An 18,455-nucleotide genomic window follows, 5' to 3' on the forward strand; every position below is an offset into this window, starting at 1 on the left:
TCGCTGTGATAAAAGTTTCCCATGTCTGATACAGATTATTGGATTATTCTTGTGACACTGAGATGATGGAGCTTTGAATAGATTGACGGCTCGATGCAGGTAAATATTAAACTCCTTTATAGCTAACTGTGTGTCCATCATTGTACCGAGCTATCACTTCTCAACACTTACACATATATTGATTAAGCAGTAGACAATATCTGTATCTTAGCCACAGAGTGCATTTTAACTGGACAGAACTACTTAAATATTCATGTTAATAAGAGGAGCAACTGGGTCTGAAAGGGTTAACCAAAACTTCCTGCAGTGCAATATTTAAATCTTAAGTAAATGTGTTTCTATGTCACTCTAGTCAAATCGTCACCTTCTTTCCATATATTTCTAATTTATTTAAATTCAAAGCATTTCTTAATCAAACAAGTGCTGGATGCAGAAAACAGGGAAGTGAGAAAATATTGGCTCAAAAAACGTTTAATTATTCATCATTTGGCATTTTCTCCAGCACAAAGCATTAGAAAGTCCCAAAGGTCCACTTTGCTGCTTTATTCATGTTCACGAGGAGACATTTTCCTTCTGGTGTTGTCTCAGCATCAGCCCTTCATAACCAGCAGGCGCCGAACCCAAGAAAACCTTCAAACACTCAAGTATATTCCTTAAGAAGGTGTGTGAAATAAAAAGGCCATGTTAGAAAAGGACTTTTCTATAATTATTAGAGATAAATACTATTATTTGTTTATAAATTAACATTTTTGGTTGGTTGGTTCATTGGTCAGGCCACTGTTTTAATCAAAAATCTAAAGAAAATCTCAATGTTACATGTGTAAATTAACGTATAAGTGATTTTGCTCAAGCAAAAAAAAATAAAATCTGGGTACTTTACTTTGAAAACTCATCATTGCACGCATAAACCAATCCTCCCCCCCATTCCACGAGCTGTGAAAACATCATCTGATCTGTTTCACAAAAAAAGGAGGGTTGGGATCAGGATAAACTGTACCAACTAAAAAAATTAATAAATCAAAAGACCTTCAAAATAAAAGAGTTTCCAGATTTGAAAAACCAAAATGTCAAGCTTTTAGGTCCAAAACCAAAACATAACGACATCAAAATTTTAAATTGAGTAATCGAACTAGTGACAGAAATCGAGAAAAGTAATTGATTTGAATTAATGATCACCAACTGTGTTTCCACATGTTACAAGTGGAAATTGAATGCACAAAGGTCTAATAATACGTTCCCTTTCAAAATAAAAGAGTTTCCGGTTTTGAAAAACCCAAATATCAAGCTTTTTGGTCCAAAACCGAATGGTGCCCGAAAGCTAAAAACAAAAACAATTAATTGATTAATAGAACAACTAGTGACAGAAAACGAGAAAAGTAATTGATTTGAACAAATAATCACCAACTGTGTTGCCACATGTTACAAGTGGAAATCGAATGTACTAAGGTCCAAAAATACGTTCATTTCAAAATAAAAGTTGTACCTTTTTGAACCTGTGACCCAATGGAAAAAGGTTCGCGACCCATGAGCATGGCACACATTATCTTTGGGATCTCATCGTGTCGTCAGCAGCCAAAGACGTAAATGCACGCGTCGTCATGCTCGCGTGATTCTGCGATCGTATTTTCACTCGAATATAAATAAATAGAAACATCACCACGTGGAAGATTAATGAATGCTTTCCATGCTGAGAAGATTATGGCTACGTCTGAACCTTTACAGGTTGTAAACAGGGGGCCGGTAGTGGCTCAGGGGCTTCTTTATCGTCAGCTGCTTCCTGTTCTCTTTGGTGATGGGAATCAGGACGATGCCCACCACGAAAACCATCAGGCCAATGGAGAGCAGGGCTGGGCCCAGGATGTTGGTGACCTTCCTGCAGTGGCCGGCGAAATACAGGCCGCTGATGATGATGCCGCATGCCAGGAAGCTGCCGCCCGTGGACATGAGGTGGATGGGGAACCAGAAGACCTCGCACTTGTCCGAGGCCTCGGTGGTCCAGATGGACTCGCTGCGGGAGAGGCTGAAGACGGTGCTCTCGGTGCGGCTGGGCGGCGTCAGCTGGTCCCTGGACTCGGAGAGCGTGCACTCTCCCAGGGGGATGTTCTCGGGGTTGCCCTGCATCTCCTGTGTAGGGGTTCTGTGGGAGGACCAAGGCCAGGCCATCAGTCTGAGGCTTCTATGCCTCCAAATCTGAGCAGATACCAAAAAAAACAGGACACACCCTGGACGGGGGAGCCAGTCCAACACAGAGAGACAGACCCTGACTCATGTGAACCTGATGAAAACCAGTGGAACTATACAGAAATTCCTCTTCTTCTTCTTTTTATTTCAGCAAAGGCAATCATCTCATTAATAATCTTGTTGAAAAACTTTCATGCTTGTAACAGATTAACCATAATTTAAATTATTAATTTAAACTCAAATTCCCACTTTTTATTTTCCTGGAAACCCCTACAACCCATTCAATAAAAGTAAACCAGGAAACTCACCTCTCAGGTCTGGCTCTCTAACTATTATGTATCACCCAAACGTGGAATCGCTCAAAGATCCACGAGCATCCTAGAAAACCAGCTGAGGGAAATCCTCCTCCACTCCAGCGCTGCAGACCTCTGACTGAACCCCACCTTCCAATCCATCACACCCTCCTGTGCTTTTCTCCTGCACCTCCTCCATCCAACCCTCTGACCATCTCCTCACCATCGACACTTCTCCTGTTCTCCCCAGTGGAAATCCATAGACCTCCAGCCTAGTGTCCCTGAAAGGGGTTTCACTAAGTCTGTCTGGTGTCCATGATGGAGGTTTTCCAGTCCAGGACGGAGCGTATCCGACTCGTTGGATGGATGCACACAAAGTGGAGCAGGGCAGGGCAGCAGATTGATGGAGGGACTTTTCAATGTGAGCCTGATAGGTTGGCATCATATTGATCCTAAAGTGGCCTGAAGCAATGATGTGTTGATTGTATGAGATGATGCATGTAATGCCTTTAGCACGGCCTGGTATAAGATACGTTTACTTCTTATTGTGCTTCTGACACCTACTGCCTTCCTTAGTGCACATGTTCAGGGAAGTCGTTGCAACCGGACACTCCTGCTTTCAACAAGCATCGCCTTTCTGTCTTTGTTACTTTGGACAGACGAGAGAAAAGTGTCCGTATATCGTCATCGATCAACCTAACAAGATTACCCTTCCAAACTCTGGAAATGGATCTTGGGAAACTCCAATAATTCCTGCCTGATTTCATTACCTCACTGCTGTAAATGCTCCATCAGCTCCATCAGAGGACCTGCACTGAGCAGAGTCATCCACCAGAGGGCAGCACTGACACATGATTTACCACTACATTAACTTCCCACCACATTAACACCACACCTCATGTCAGAGCTGGTTAATTAATCCCTTCATTCACTGTTTTCTTAATAGTGTTTGGCATCATTTTCACTCTGACGTTCCTCCTCCACAGTGTTTTGAAACTAATTGCCCGTCCCGTGTTTGTGCTACACTTTCTTGCCGTCATGATGAGCTTAATTGTCTTTAATGGTGCATTTAGGCGGGTTATACCCCGTTCACTTAATCACAGTCATCTGAGGGGCCGTTCCTCCAGAGCTGCTGTTAAACAGATGCTTTTATGTTTTAGAAGGAAAACAAATATTTATGAACACCTTCCAGGCAGTTACTGGACATCTGAAGGTGTGCTGTGGTATCTGCATGCCAGATGTGAAACCACCTGTGAGTCTGACAGATCTCGGATTGGAGTGAAATCTATGAGGTCCTCACATGCTGCCTGAAATAAACAAAAAAAATTAGAAGTACATCAAAATGAAAATTTTGGGCCAAAACCAAAAATGTGGAAACTGAGATCAAAAACCGAAATAAATTATTAGGCCAATTATTAGTACCATTGCCTTTATGGCTCTGATTGTGTACTAAGGTCACTAAAATTAAAATGAATTAATGTTAATACTTGAAAGAATAAATCAATTGAAATTAAACAATGCACCATGTAAAACAAAATACAAAAAAAAATGTTTATTTTCACCCCACTCATACATTAAATAATAATGTACAGTCTCAACCTCTGCGTAGTAGATGTTTTAGTTCTGAAATATGTTACAATACATTCACAGCGCAGACATATTGGCTTGTATCCAGACAAACATAACTACATAAACTGACTCCCAAAACACTCATAACATTAATAAAATAAAAACACAAAAGCCCACGGAAAACACACAAAATGACTCCAATACTTACATAATGAAAGAAAAATACACAGGATTAACACTAACAAGCGTAAACTTCTAACAAACATACACGTAATGACTCCATAAACACTCAAAACAACATCACACAAAATATAAGACACTACACAGAATGATTTCAGGTATTAAAAAAAGAGACTGGACAAAATGAATCAAAAGCACACAAAATATCACCAAAAATACACAAAATACATACAAAAGTACAATAACGACTCCAAAAACAATCAAAAACATTAACAAAAACACAGGAAATTACTCCAATATTCACAAAATGAGATTAGCTCTAAACTACATAAAATTTCACCAAAATTAAACAAAATATCAACAAAAGTAAAAAAAAGTGATTGATAACATGCATAAAGAAAATGACATCAGGAATACACAAAATTAATAAAATTCAATTGAATTCAACTATATCGCAAATTACAACAAAGTCATCTCAAAGCGCTTAACAAAAACTCAAAAAGGCACAAAAAGGCTCAAACACACAAAAAATGACCGAAAAATACACAAGATTAGCTCAAAGATTACACAAAACTACACAAAATTATTCCAGGCATACAAAACAACATCATAAATACAAAAAATGACCCCAAAACACACACATTGACAAAATAATAATAATTAAAAAAAAGGAACCACTGCTTCAGATTAAAAGTTCCACAGTCGACTACGGGAACTTTTCCAGTTGGTTGTGATTATTCTCCCGTGCAAAGTAATGCGTGGTATAGATGTTTTTGATTATTTTAACAATAGGTGGTAAAACTCTGGAGCTATTTTTGTAAAGCCCAGTATTTTCCAATATTAACATATAAATGATTTAATGGATTAATTATAGCTTGAATTTGTCCGTTCAATTAAAACCATTTTCAGTGATTAACACAAATACCTGAATTTGTTCAGTTTTGACTTATGGGTGGGCTTTAGGCGACTCAATAAACTCAAAGGTGTTTCTGATCAGACGAAGAAGTCTTACAGCAGAAATGAGAAAACTATGTAATTTATGGTGAATCTCTTTGTTGATATTAAATGTAGTATTCCACAGGATGACAGAAAGCAATAAGTTGCACGAGATGGATTGGAGAAATAAAAGGCAAGCGTGTGAGATGGAACGGCTCCCCTCATTAATTCAAAACCCACCTTTTTATCATCCTCCATTAAATGTTGGGGACAACCGCCAATATAGTGTAAAGGGAATCGCAGGCAAGAATTCATCCTTCCTAAAACACTAAAAGGTGCAATAAAGAAGGAAGATTAAAGAGTCGATGCAGGTTAGTTTAACCTGTGGTCAAGAGGAACCATTTTTCTTACAACACTAAAGTGGAAACATCTATTGCTGTGATTGTAATGTGATGCAAATGGTTGGGACAGAATGTGATTTATAAACATCACGTAGGTGTTAACAATACCTCTCAGACACAGGCGGATGACGTACATTTCTTTAATGACCTGATAGAGGAATTAGACTATCTGGTGTATACATGTGTGAATGGGTTTGGTCCAGAATACATCAGTGACATGTTAGTCAGGTATGAACCCAGCAGGTCTCTCAGATCTATGGACACAGGTCAGATAGTGGAGCCCAGAGCTCACAGTAAACATGGTGATGCTGCTTTTAGTTGTTATGCTGCAAAGAAGTGGAACAAACTGCAGCAGAGCTGAAGTCAGCATCACATGTGAACATTTTTAAATTAAAGTTAAAGGCACTTTTTTTCTCTACTGCATATGATTGAGAGAGAGATTTATGGTCATGTTGTTGATGTCATGATGATTTTAATTGATTTTACTGATGATTTTAATTGATTTTACTGCTGATTTTAAATGTTCTTATTGATTTTAAACAATTGAATGTTTTATCATGTAAAGCACATTGACTTGAGTATGAAATGCGCTATACAAATAAATTTGCCTTGCCTTGCCTTGAGCCAACATTTATTTATGAAACAACCTGAAATACTTGAAAAATTGGAGGCTAATGAAAGTGCTTTCAAGAAAAAGGTCAAAGAGCAAGAAGTCCAACTGTGTCGACAGAAAAAGTAGATCCAGGAAATGCATCAAAACTATGGAGAAAAAGTGCAGACTGCACAAAAAAGAATAGAGGAGCAAGTAGCACAACTGAGGGTCGAGACATCACAAAACAACGATGTCTGTGTTTCACAGGATCCCAATCAGCTGTGGACACCAGTATACCCAGACCCCAATACTGGTATCATCTACCACTACCATTCCACACCAGATGGACAGTTCTGCACAGAACAGGTACAAAACAATTGTGCCAAACAACCGCAGTTGATACCAGTATACCCAGACAGCAATAGTGGTATCGTTGACTACTCCCAGCCCCCTCAGCGGTTAATACCAGCATACCCAGACCTGACGAGTATGGTCCACTTTGGTCAACCATTAGAAGCAGTTTACCAAGAACCCTATACCGGTATGGTCTTTTACTCCTTCATTTTGACTCTTATTGTTCCACATTTTTGCCCTTTTTTCACTATTATTTGCCACATTTTGCTCATTTAAACTATCCTTTGCCATTACATACCACCTGGCTCCTCTTTATTTGACCATTTTTTGGCCACTCTTGACAGGTTTTGGCCTATTTTAGTCATTTTTCACTCTTTCTTTGCCAAGTTTTTGTTACTTTTGGACCACTTTTGGCCACCTGTGACCATGTCTGCCTCCACTAGCCCGACAAAAATAAACGTAGCTGATCGGACCGGCCCATTTTTGTCAATGGCCCACCGGGATGATGCTCTGCATGTCAGATGGCCAGTCCACCCCTGAACCCATATTGGTCCTATCTTTAAGTCCTATATGGGTCCAGTTCTAACTCAGGCCCACTTGGTAACCGTGTAGCCCCTTTGTAACCAGAGGTAAAAGTTATGGATCACAAGTACCCGAGTTACTGGAATTGAGTTGCTTTCATGGATACTTGTCCTTTTTTGAGTATATTTCTAAATCAGTCATTTGACTTGTACCTAAGTACGTTTTAAAATAAGTAATTTGTTACATTTCAACATATACAGTAAATTAGTAAAGAAACAAGGCAATTAAGCTGATTTTCACTTCTGCGTAATTCTTCCTGAGGCAATAAAACCACGACCACATCAGTCCTCAATGTGGGTCGAGAACTTTTTGCCCGAGGATTCAAACATAGTAAAACAATAAAGAGCGAGTTATGGTCGGCCTTCACCCGATGTCAGACGTCAGGAGGCCTCGGCCTGTTCGATCGTGGGAAATAAGAGCAATCTATGGCGGGTCAAAGGAGTGAAGGCTGTGATAGACGATTTCACAATGCAATATGGAGGTTCCCATGGCAACCGAGCAGTAAAGCTGCATGCGCAGTGTTTTGCAGGCTGTCTTTGCAAGAGACGACAGGTCACAGCTGGAGCAATTCTAGCTCACATTCATTGTGGGAGACGTCATCTTTTTGTTATTTACTGAGATACTTTAGCGGCGCTTATCGCCTCTTCTATCGATTCGCGTCCATCAGGAGCCACGACACGTGTGAACACGCTGTTCAGCTCCGTTCTGGTTCTCGTGCAGAAGCAGGATGGCTGAAGCCAGCACTCTGCAGAGCTTTGATGAGCGATGCTGCTGCACAGATGTGAGGTCTAATCAAGATAAATGGGAGTCTTCTGATCAGTCGATGGGTTGCTCCTGCTGAGTTACCTAAATGAACTCCCCACGGAGACTCAGAGGAAACGTTCAGGCCTCTCAAAGCAAGCAGAAAATTATCCAAACTCCGGATTTTTTTTTTGCTGAAAGAGTTGCTTTTTTCGGATTCTAAAAGTAATCCCTGACCAGATTTGTCTTGTAGAAGTAACTCAGCAGAGCTTTATCATATGGGTGAAATGTTAAGGTTTTCATATAAATAAATGATCAAAGTCATTGAGGAGGAGAAGTTGAAAAACGATTAGACAGTGAGGCTGCATTCACTCAGGGTTCACAGCCCACAATTAGAACCTATTCCTGAATGCAGAGAAGGATTCCTCCCACCTTTGTCTCGCCTCAGATTCAGAACATCCAAAGGCCGAGTTTGTGCATCTGGTCCCAGGCAAACACTTTTTAATGGGTCACACTTAGTGATGCACAATAATATCTGCACATTATCTTTATTGGACGATTGGCTTTAAAATTAAGTATCGAAAATCACAAAAATGAGAGAAAAATATAGAAATCACAGAAAAACACACAAAATGTAAAGAAAAACAATCACTAATGGCCTGTATTACAAAGCTGGATTTCCTGTTATTGTATTTATTCGGTCTGTCCTCTACTACGGTGCTGGTTAACTTCTTACAGCGCTAAATCACTGTGTTAAATAAGGCCGAATGATTAAACTGGTCGGGACCAGGTTTTGTTCTGGCAAGGATATGAGCGAGTATGAAAGCCCCGCCTCCTGACCAATCAGTTCTCTTGGAAAATGACCTGTCCATTGTTAGAAGATCCTGGTTGGTAAGTGGATCTAACAGCTGTGTTTAGGAAAGAAAGGTTATTAATGGATAAATGCAATCTTTTCATTTACTGATGACACCCATGAGGAAAGGTTCGGATTTACATCTGATGAACAGCCAATTTACACCTTCTTCTGAATGCAGTGAAGGATTCCTCCTGGTTCTGATGTGTGCACCCGGTCTACACACACTTTTTAATGGGATACACAGTGACGCATTATATTATCAGCACATTATCTGAATCGGTTAATATAGGCTTTAAAATCAAGTGTTGGACATTGGCCGATATATATAATATATACCAACATTCTAACTGTACGCACCGCCCCTTTTTGGCCAGTTTAGGTCACGTGATAGGTCAGTCATTGGTCAGTTTAGGTCGCGTGACTAAGACTAAACCTTAGCCTAAAACCTAACTCTAACCCTAACCCTAAAAATTGTTGCGATATTGGGCTATAACCTAATTCTAACCCTAAAACGCTACGTACATGTACTTCGGTAAACGTACCAATAGCACCGGCGGTTGTCCGTACTGCAACCGTACAAAATAGACACTTTCGATTAAATAACAGGCTTTTCTGCCTTGATCGACCCATCGTCCATGGAGAGGCGAGACTAAACGGCGCCATCTTGTGTGTGGTGAGCAGACTGCAGGAGTGTTTGTAAATCAATGGAAGTAAGAAACCCTGAACAAACAAAGTAGAATCATTCACTAAATTTACCCAATTACCATAACTCTGATTAATTTCCTCATAAAAAGCTCTGACACAGAATGTTTGTTTACAAAATGTAAACAGGTCAGTAGGTAACTGCTGCAAGTATCTTCACTGTTTGGTTTAAAAACTACTGTCATGGATAAATATGACATTTTACATGAATTCTGTGCAAAGTAACATTTCAGGGATCCTATAGACATTGTTGCTACCTGTAAAGTTCTGTGTTTATGTTTGGACTTTTAATGCAATATTTTGTCAGTTTTTATGAATATGTAAAATATGCATTAACACTGAATGATTACCAATGATTTGCAAGGTGGAACAATAAAAAATAAACGTGTCAAGCTTTCAGTATTAGTGTCATACATTTAGCGCAGCAATAATAAGCAATAACTATAAAAATAAAATGTGGTGGTGATGCTAATTACCAAAAAAAAAGTCTAATCTAAATTTTGATTGTTTCTAACACACATGCCTACAAACCCTGAGGATAATATGTCCCCTAACTGTCCAGTTACTAATTTATTGAATTGTTTCTGCTCTGTGCTGCAGTCCTGTGCAGTGTGTGTGTGTGTGTGTGTGTGTGTGTGTGTGTTGAATCTATGGCCTTTCCCTGTAGGCAGCAGTTGGGGAGGCTGACGTGAACTCTGATCTTCGGCAGCTTTTTTTTTGCAGCAGTATTCACTGCTTGTATTGTATTTTACTGTTTGTATTGTAATGCTGTAATATAACTTTTTTTTAAAAAAAAAATTAGTCAATACATTTAATACACCAATACTTAAAATGCTCCACAATTTTAAAGTGTAACTTAAACCCAAAATGACAGCAAAAAATACACAAAATAATTAAAAAAAAACAACAAATATACATAAAAATTCAAGAAAAATATAGAAAATGAAACACAACGCGAAGAAGAAAAAAAAATCACCGAATGACTCTCAAAAACACAAAACAACAACAAACACACAAAATGAGAGAAAAATATAGAAAATTACAGAATTCACTGAATGATTTAAAAAAACAAAAAACAAAAACACAAAAACAATAACAATAACAAATGGTCATATTATATATTAAAATGCTAATTATTCAAAATGTTGACACAAATGTTGATCATGTGGCCCTCAGATCACATACAATCACATAGCTGTGGCCCTCCTGTGATAAAAGCTAAATGGATGGATAGATAAAATCTGCATCTTACACATTGTTAATCTTTAAAAAGCAAATCCATAATCTCATTGTTTTACTTTTAATTCCTAATATGAGAATAATCCCTGTTCCCTAATTGCTGCTCCTGTCGATATTTGTACTTATAGGAGGACTTTGTCCCCGTACTTGACCTCTGTGCCAATGAGAGCTTTTATTCCAGCTTTGTTGGAGATGGTTTATCGATGAGCGCCTCCAACTGATGACAGGAGTCTTTCCTGCTCTGAGCTTTCAAGCTTTCATTCAGCTCCAAAGACTTCATTCAAACATATACTCCCACAGATTGCATCGATACAATTGACTTCTCCCTCCTTCATTTTCATCTCTCCAGCCAGACAGCCATTGATTTTTTTTCCTACGGGCTTCATCTCAAAGGAGGAGCAGGAGTATAATTACAGCAGCTCCGCGCCGCGGGCAGACCCTAAACAAACTGTTTCCTCTCCTTAAAACCTCCTTTTGTCTGAGTCCGTTTATCATGCTGTTCGTTAACCGAGCGCACATCTGCTCGTATCCGTCACCATCACACTGTTGTGTAATTGAGTCATATGTAACAAACATGACGAGCTCATTTGGAGCGGCTCCATGGAGTTTCTGCACTTAAGAAGTGATAGTTTTGAATTATTCATGAGCGTAGGTCTTTTTTCTCCTGGTGAATCAGTGACTGCGCACTCAGTCGCCATGACAGGTTATGAAATGATGTTAAAACAACAGATATTTAGCCTTGACATGGTAATTTCTTCACCATTTACTGTTTCAGTGGTTGGAAAACGCTTGCAGGGTTTGCAGGACGGACAAAAAGCCAGATAACCTGGATTTAAAGGGAGGTCAACGGTCTTTTATCAGACCAAGAAAAAGCTTGAAAACCCAGCGAGTGTACAGTATATATGAATCTATGAATAAAAACTCGGAATGAATAGGGCGAAAGCAGGTGATACATACAAAACAAGAAAAAAAATGAAAAAACGACAGAAAAACACACAAAATGAAAGAAAAACCATTACTAAATGACTCCCAAAAACACAAAACAACAAACACACAGAATGAGAGAAAAATATAAAAAATGACAGAAAAACACACAAAATGTCAAGAAAAACCATCACTAACTTGAATCAGTGACCGCGTGCTCAGCCGCCATGACACGTTATAAAATGATGTTGAAACAAAAGATATTTAGCCTCGACATGGTAATTTCTGCATCAATTACCCTTTCAGTGGTTGAAAACAGTCATAGTGTTTGCAAGACTGACACAAACCAGATAACCTGGATTTAAAGGGAGGTCAACGGTCTTTTATCAGTGTATAGCAATCTATGAATAAAAACTCAGAATGAATGGGGCGAAAGCAGGTGATACGAGAGCAGAGCCTCCAGAATGTGAACGCACGTGAGCAGCCTGTACGGTGGACATTAGAGATAAGAAGAAGGGTTAATGTTGACAGGCCTGCAGGGTTATCTTCTGCTGATGAAAGAGAAGATATGACAGAAAAGAGCAGGATTGATAAGACCTGGTAAAAATCACCTTATTTTTCCTCTGGACAGCTTCAATGCAGACGCTCTAAAGCAGTAGTTCTCAACCATTTCAGCTAGCAACCCCCAAAATAAAGCAGTCAGAGACCGGGGACCCCCACTGGAGCTGAAGGTGGTTGAACACAGACATGAACATTAAAGAGTGATTCTCTGAGGTCCTAAAATCACTCCTTGAATAAAACAACTAATGGTGTCAACTGGGGACAAAGAGGATAAATACTATCAGGTGAGGTTTTGCTTCTCCTCCTCCACTCGCCTTCAGTTTGTTGTTTGAGTTTAAGTTTGAGCTGGTTAAGTTTCCATTTTTGTGTGTTTTGTTGATACTAATTCTTATTTTTCATTAAAATACTGCTTTGAGGAATGTTTTTTTCTCTACTTCTCAGAACAAGTAAAGCTCAGACCGTCCGCACGTAGCCGGGTATTTTGCAAACAAAGATATTTTTCTCCGATTTGCCCTGTCATCTACACACTACTGGAGTTTATAAAAACTCCAACCAAAGTGTGGATTTGAGGGAAACGCCGGCTATGCATTTGAGTGTGGACAGTTTTAAGTTTCCAAACGTCACGGGTCCTGTGCTGGTGGCACTGGTGTGGGGTAGCGGTGCCCGGTTGGGGGTGTTTTGGTATGCCTGCTCGTCTGTCTGTGGCTGGCCGTGCGGGCCTGCGGTGGTCTCTGCTGCGTGGTCACTCCCTGTTGTGGGGGGGGCGGGTCGCTCGGGGCCCCGATGTGCCTGGGGTGTGGGGGGCGTCGAAGTGCTCCAAGGGACCGGTGTGGTTCGAGGGATGCCACGGGGTGGATTTCTGGCCGTGCTGCTCTTTACGTTCCTCCTACATAGACCAGGTCTCAAACATTGTTAGGCAGGTGTGCAAAGCTATCGTTGCACATTTAGGCACTTTGGTGTGGATAGTTTTTTTTTTTAATGATGTGTGAACTTTTTAGGCCGGGCCCCAAAAGTAAAAAAAAGAAAGTTGATTTCTCATTTATTTGCAAGTCAAATATTATGACGGTTGGAGGTACCGAATAATAGACACATACCAATATATAAATGGGGCCCATTACCCCGTACAGGTCACGGGGGTGCCAGGGAGCCCCATTTTTCAAATGACTACTCCTCCGTTAGTTCTTGTTAGATTGGAATGCAGTTTGGTATGAATACTCTATGAATGATAATGATGAAACGCTCGGATCCGTTTTTATAAAAAAATGGGGCCCCGCGGCCCACCCCCTATTTCTGGTAATTTCCAAATTTATGGGAACATAGTCGTGTGATATATCGTTTCAAAGGTAATTCAAAGTAGATTACGATTATGCCTTGCACACATTGATTCAGGGCCCGAGGGGCCCACCCTCTTTTCCGGTAATTTCTACATTTATCGGAACATAGTCGTGTGATATATCGTTTCAAAAGCAATTCAACGTATATTACAATTTTACATCGCACAATTTGATTTGTTTTACTCTGTGGAACCGAGTCATTTGACTGAATTCTCGGGAACGTGGTACGTGCGATTCGGTGTGAAGACGTTCCGCGGGCCCGGCCGTAGTTCATGCAAACTTGTTTTTAAAACGGAGAGTGGATATATGTTTATAAAAATATCTGGCTATGTGTGGACAAGGCCTTAGTTAGATAATAACTGAGTGTGTCCTAACTCAGACCCTCCTCTAAACACTACGCCAGTGACGCCACACTACAGAACTCACTCACACGTGCTGTCCCTTAGAGAAGAAAAAAGACTAAAGTAGGACATATTGTGCAGCTATATGTTAATAAATGTGCCTGTGTGGCATTTTACATCAGCACATTTTACTTAAAATTGTCTTTCAGATCAGACGTAATTGAGTTAAAAACATTGAGATACAAGTTTTGGTTCATATCGCCCAGCTCTAGGCTGATGGTTGTACTTTTGTTCATTTTGGTTATAGTCTCCATTCGCTTCTGTCTTCTTTAATTTTTGATTAAAATTCAGTTTTAACTTTCCACGATTCAATTCAACGTAATATATTCAATAACACGTTGAAAACTTTTTTCTTGTTTGGTTTCCTTCATACTGTATGTTGACGTCTCCTCATCCAACAAGCCTTCAATTAAAAGTTACCTGTAGTGAATTTTAATTGCGAGCTCTATCAAAAGCTCATGTATAATACTGGTGGTTTTCTCTGGGTTTTTTCCTTTTAGAGCAGCCAGGAGGCATTTCATCGGAAATACTCGCCACCATGTTGATCATCAGAGTTGTGACACAATCCGTGACCTGACTGCATGGTGATTGTGCAACGTGTGCAAAAAACTTTCCATTAATCAGGTGGATATTGCAACTAGCGGGACTCTTCCCTTTGGAGAAGTTACAGTGGAGGATTTTTCCTGCAGCGCTTCAGGTGCTGTTTGATAAGTACCAGACAGTTCAGCTACCGGCTCTGCGTGCACGGACACGTGCACGTAAGAAATAAGAAGGAAAAAGTGCTGCCACAAAAGGCTTTTGTGCTCATTGTAATTGCATTCTCTGATGTAGAGATTAGTCTGCTGCTGAAAGCTGAATGAGCTCAGGATGAAACCACTGCTGTGATGTCACCAGGTCAGTCAGGTGGGTGTTAGCCTTAGCATTAGCGTCTATGTGTGTCCTTAAATTTCCTATTAGACAACTTTACATCAATCAGCCAAATAATCAGGATAAACCTGCTGAAGAATGACCTGTTCTCTGTTTTACTGCCTAAAATGGATAAAACTATAAACTTAAATTTAATCATCATTATCATGAATATTTTATTAATCCTGCATATGGAACCTAAAAATACTACATAAAAAGACTAAAACTTTGGCGTAACCATAATTGAGTTCAGATAATTGACTTTGTAATTGTAATTGCCATGAAAATTTTATAAAAGTTGTCAATTATAATTTAATGCAAAAACTGGGGAACCATGTTACAGTCTATGTACAATTCTACTACACATATGTAGTTAATGATTATTAAAATGTCTTTCATATTAAGGTTTTCCACATTTTATCATTTAAAAAAAATTAAAATCTTGTAATACACTGACACAAAAAAGGCTTTGATGTCGACACCAAAAACATTAAAACCCATATTTCCATTGATTAGGAAGCCTAACAAGGTAACCGATAGATAGTAAAGACATTAGATGATAGATATTTGTTTTTAGTGTATTTTACAGCTGATTTAGGGCCTGTTATCATTAGAGATGTTAACAGAAAGCTAACACAAGAGGAAGGTTAACTTTTGTTAGGTTATTTATTTCAACCTCAGTAATTGTAATTAATTATTTGAATTAATTGAACTTTAGTGATTGAGAACGTAATCAACTTTTACAGGATAAAAAACAATTGTAATTTGAGTGTAATTGTAAAAAAATGCTGGTCACTGTAATCGTACTTTAATTGTAATTGAACATGGGTAATTGAAAATGTACAGGCACAATCTGAAATGATGGAGGCTATGGAAGAGGAATGGCTCCCACCATCCCACTAACAGTCTGGAGAATAATAATGTTAAATATTCAGAGTAGAATGAAGTTAAAGCAGCGTTTCCTCCGCTCCACGTCTCGCCCCCCAGCTTCCTCTTAGCTATGGGTAATCAGTGCAGTGCTGGGTTAAATTAGCCGTCTCTGATTTGTTAAATCACAGGAGGGACAATATTGGTAATTAGGTTAGCGGTTAGCCTGGTTTCCTTTGCCCTGCAATCATATGCTCCCTCTGAGTCCATCTCTGACAGGATTTTAACACAAGAAAGAGGAGTTTAAAGGTGCATAACCTAGTTTTTAATGTTTTTCTGTCTCCTCTTCTCTCCCTGTGAAGGGATTTTACATTTTTTTAAATTAGGAATATGAAAATAAGAAGCGGGTCTGTGCAGCGGCTTTGTCATATCCAGGGTTTAAGTCAATTAAATTTTTCAGTTACAATTACAATTCAAATCAAATTAAATCACAAGTACTGAGCCTGAAATAAATAACCTAATAAAAGTTAACCTTCTTCTTGTGTTAGCTTTCTGTTAGCATCCCTTATGATAACGGGTCTTAAATCAGTTGTAAAATACACTAAAAACAAATATCTACCATCTAATTTTTTTCCTATCTATTGGTTTTCTTCCTAATCAATGAAAATATAGGTTTTAATATTTTTGGTGTGGGCGTCTGAGCCTTTTTTTTCTGTCGGTATAGCCCTAGATTGATACTTTTTTAAATGGAAAAATGTGGGAAAGCTTGATATGAAACATGTTTTAATAAATGTTTACTATTGAACATAGAACTGTAACATGGTTCCCCAGTTTAGTGTTAAATTATAATAGACATATAGAATTTTCATGTCAATTATCTAAACTCAATTATAATTGAACCCAACTCTGGTCAGTTTTGCGGTGACTTTAGGGGTTTGTTTTGTCAGAACATACTCAATGAGTGTGTACTGTCTACTATATACGAAGGTATGATTAGGATGGTGAGCGTTCCCACTTCCAAGTTTCCCAAGATGCATTTGGAATCTACAACAATAAACACCTGAATCACACTGAGGCTAAATATCTGTGAGAAAGTGACCAAGTAGAATATCATCATGTGCTCATTTGATCCATAAAACTCACAGAAACACATTTCGTTCCGGCATTTTGGAGATTTTCAGAGACCCGCCATTCTGCTACTGACTAAACTTCCTGTAAACTTCAAAACAAGAGCCCTATTTTGAAAAAAAAAGCATTAAAAAACTAATGGAAGACAAGAAGAGATGCTTTTATTTTGAAAAGAGGTTGTTTGATTATTAGCTTGAAGCCAGTAACAGGATTATTTTACATTCCTCTCGCAATGCATCATGGGACGGTTGAGTGCCCATCGTGCATACTTCAAAAATGTCCCCATAGATATATAAACATCTTCGTATTTCTTATGTAGTCAATCTTTCCATATTATCTGATGTGAACGCACTACTTACTCATACTGACGTCAAACTTCGTACGAGTAGTATGCTAGTAGGATATTTCGAACAAAGTAAAGGGCGGGGCTTGTTCTTCTTCCTTCCACTTGGCAAGGCAAGCCAAATTTATTTGTTTAGAGCATTTCATACACAACGCAATTTATTGTGTTTTACATTATTATGTCTTCCTTCTTCTCCTCCGTCTTCGGTGTTACTGCGATCGGCATCAACTTTGTTGCATTTCTAGCAGAGCAAGGTCAATTTCTCAGTTTATTATATTAACTTTGGGGTTTTTCTTATCACAAGAATAACACTTATTTACTGATGTGACTTAAAGTGTGAATAAATGGCATAAATAAGCCCTCTTCAATATTTTTTTATTCAACCTGGTAAGTCATTGGGAAGAAAAAATACAAAATTAAATAAGATCGACCTCGTGAACCTCGGCTTTAGTTTGTTTTTTCCGCATCAAGGAAGCATTAAAAGTCAACTAATTAATCCCATTAATGTTGCTAAGGTGCTCCATTAAGCATTTGTGCATTAATGGCGGTCGTTGGGCTTCTTTTAGAGATTAAAAGCAATCTATAAGGTTCCACAGTGAAAGCTAATAAGCAACAAAGTTTCTCTGATCATCAAAGACACACACGTGGAGGCCACTTTCGATTAGATAGAGGGTTTCCTGATAGAATCCACGCTCGCTCTGCTTCGTCTCCTCCGGGTTTTGAAAAAGAGTGGATTTTAAGGTCATGAAAGTGGGACGTCTGGACTCAGGAGACGATCGGCTTCTCTGAACTCGACACTGCATCATTCAACTCACCCGTTCTCATCCGCAGACTGAGGGAACGTTCTTTAGACCACTGTTTCTCAAATGGATGTACGTGTACCCCTAGGGGTACGTGATGACACTACAGGGGGTACTTGAGAGAGAGAAAAATTAACAAAAAAAATGATATGACCGGAAATTATAAAAACTATAGAAATAAACCTATTCAGGAGCCACTAAATCAGTGTTTTTCAACATGTGAGGTCGCCTGGAGTTAAAAATGGGGTTGTCTGAAATTTCAGAAATATTAAAATAGATTTTTGACATTTTTTTTAAACTTTTTTAAATTTAAAAACAAAACTAAAACTTATCTTAAACAACCTTGGGGTCTGGACCCCATGTGGGGTCAGCTGAAATTTCTGAAAAATTAAAATAGATTTTTGAATTTTTTTAATTATTCTTTTTTTTAAAAAAAACAAAAAAACGACAACAACACACAATTTTAAACAACTGTATTGCTATACTTTCACTTTGTGAAATATAAATGTAGTTTAACTAAAATGCAGTGAAAAAAAAAAAAAAAAAAACATGATCAAAAACTAAT

General features: G+C 38.7%; 1 protein-coding gene across 1 annotated transcript; it reads right to left on the bottom strand.

The window, feature by feature from the left end:
• Positions 1 to 455: 455 nt before the first annotated feature.
• On the bottom strand, positions 456 to 2,846 carry pirt (phosphoinositide interacting regulator of transient receptor potential channels). Its single transcript, XM_028456289.1, has 2 exons — positions 2,490 to 2,846; positions 456 to 2,137 (listed from the first exon to the last, which is right to left on the bottom strand). Exon 2 carries the CDS (start codon positions 2,119 to 2,121, stop codon positions 1,717 to 1,719), a length of 405 nt encoding a protein of 134 aa, XP_028312090.1. The 5' UTR covers positions 2,122 to 2,137; positions 2,490 to 2,846; the 3' UTR covers positions 456 to 1,716.
• Positions 2,847 to 18,455: the final 15,609 nt, after the last annotated feature.

Source organism: Gouania willdenowi, chromosome 8, assembly GCF_900634775.1.
Source record: "Gouania willdenowi chromosome 8, fGouWil2.1, whole genome shotgun sequence".
NCBI classification, from domain to species: domain Eukaryota; kingdom Metazoa; phylum Chordata; class Actinopteri; order Blenniiformes; family Gobiesocidae; genus Gouania; species Gouania willdenowi.

What these genes read in the sequence shown, in the direction of transcription:
- pirt (XM_028456289.1), bottom strand. Translation starts at nt 2,121, where the DNA reads ATGCAGGGCAACCCCGAGAACATCCCCCTGGGAGAGTGCACGCTCTCC.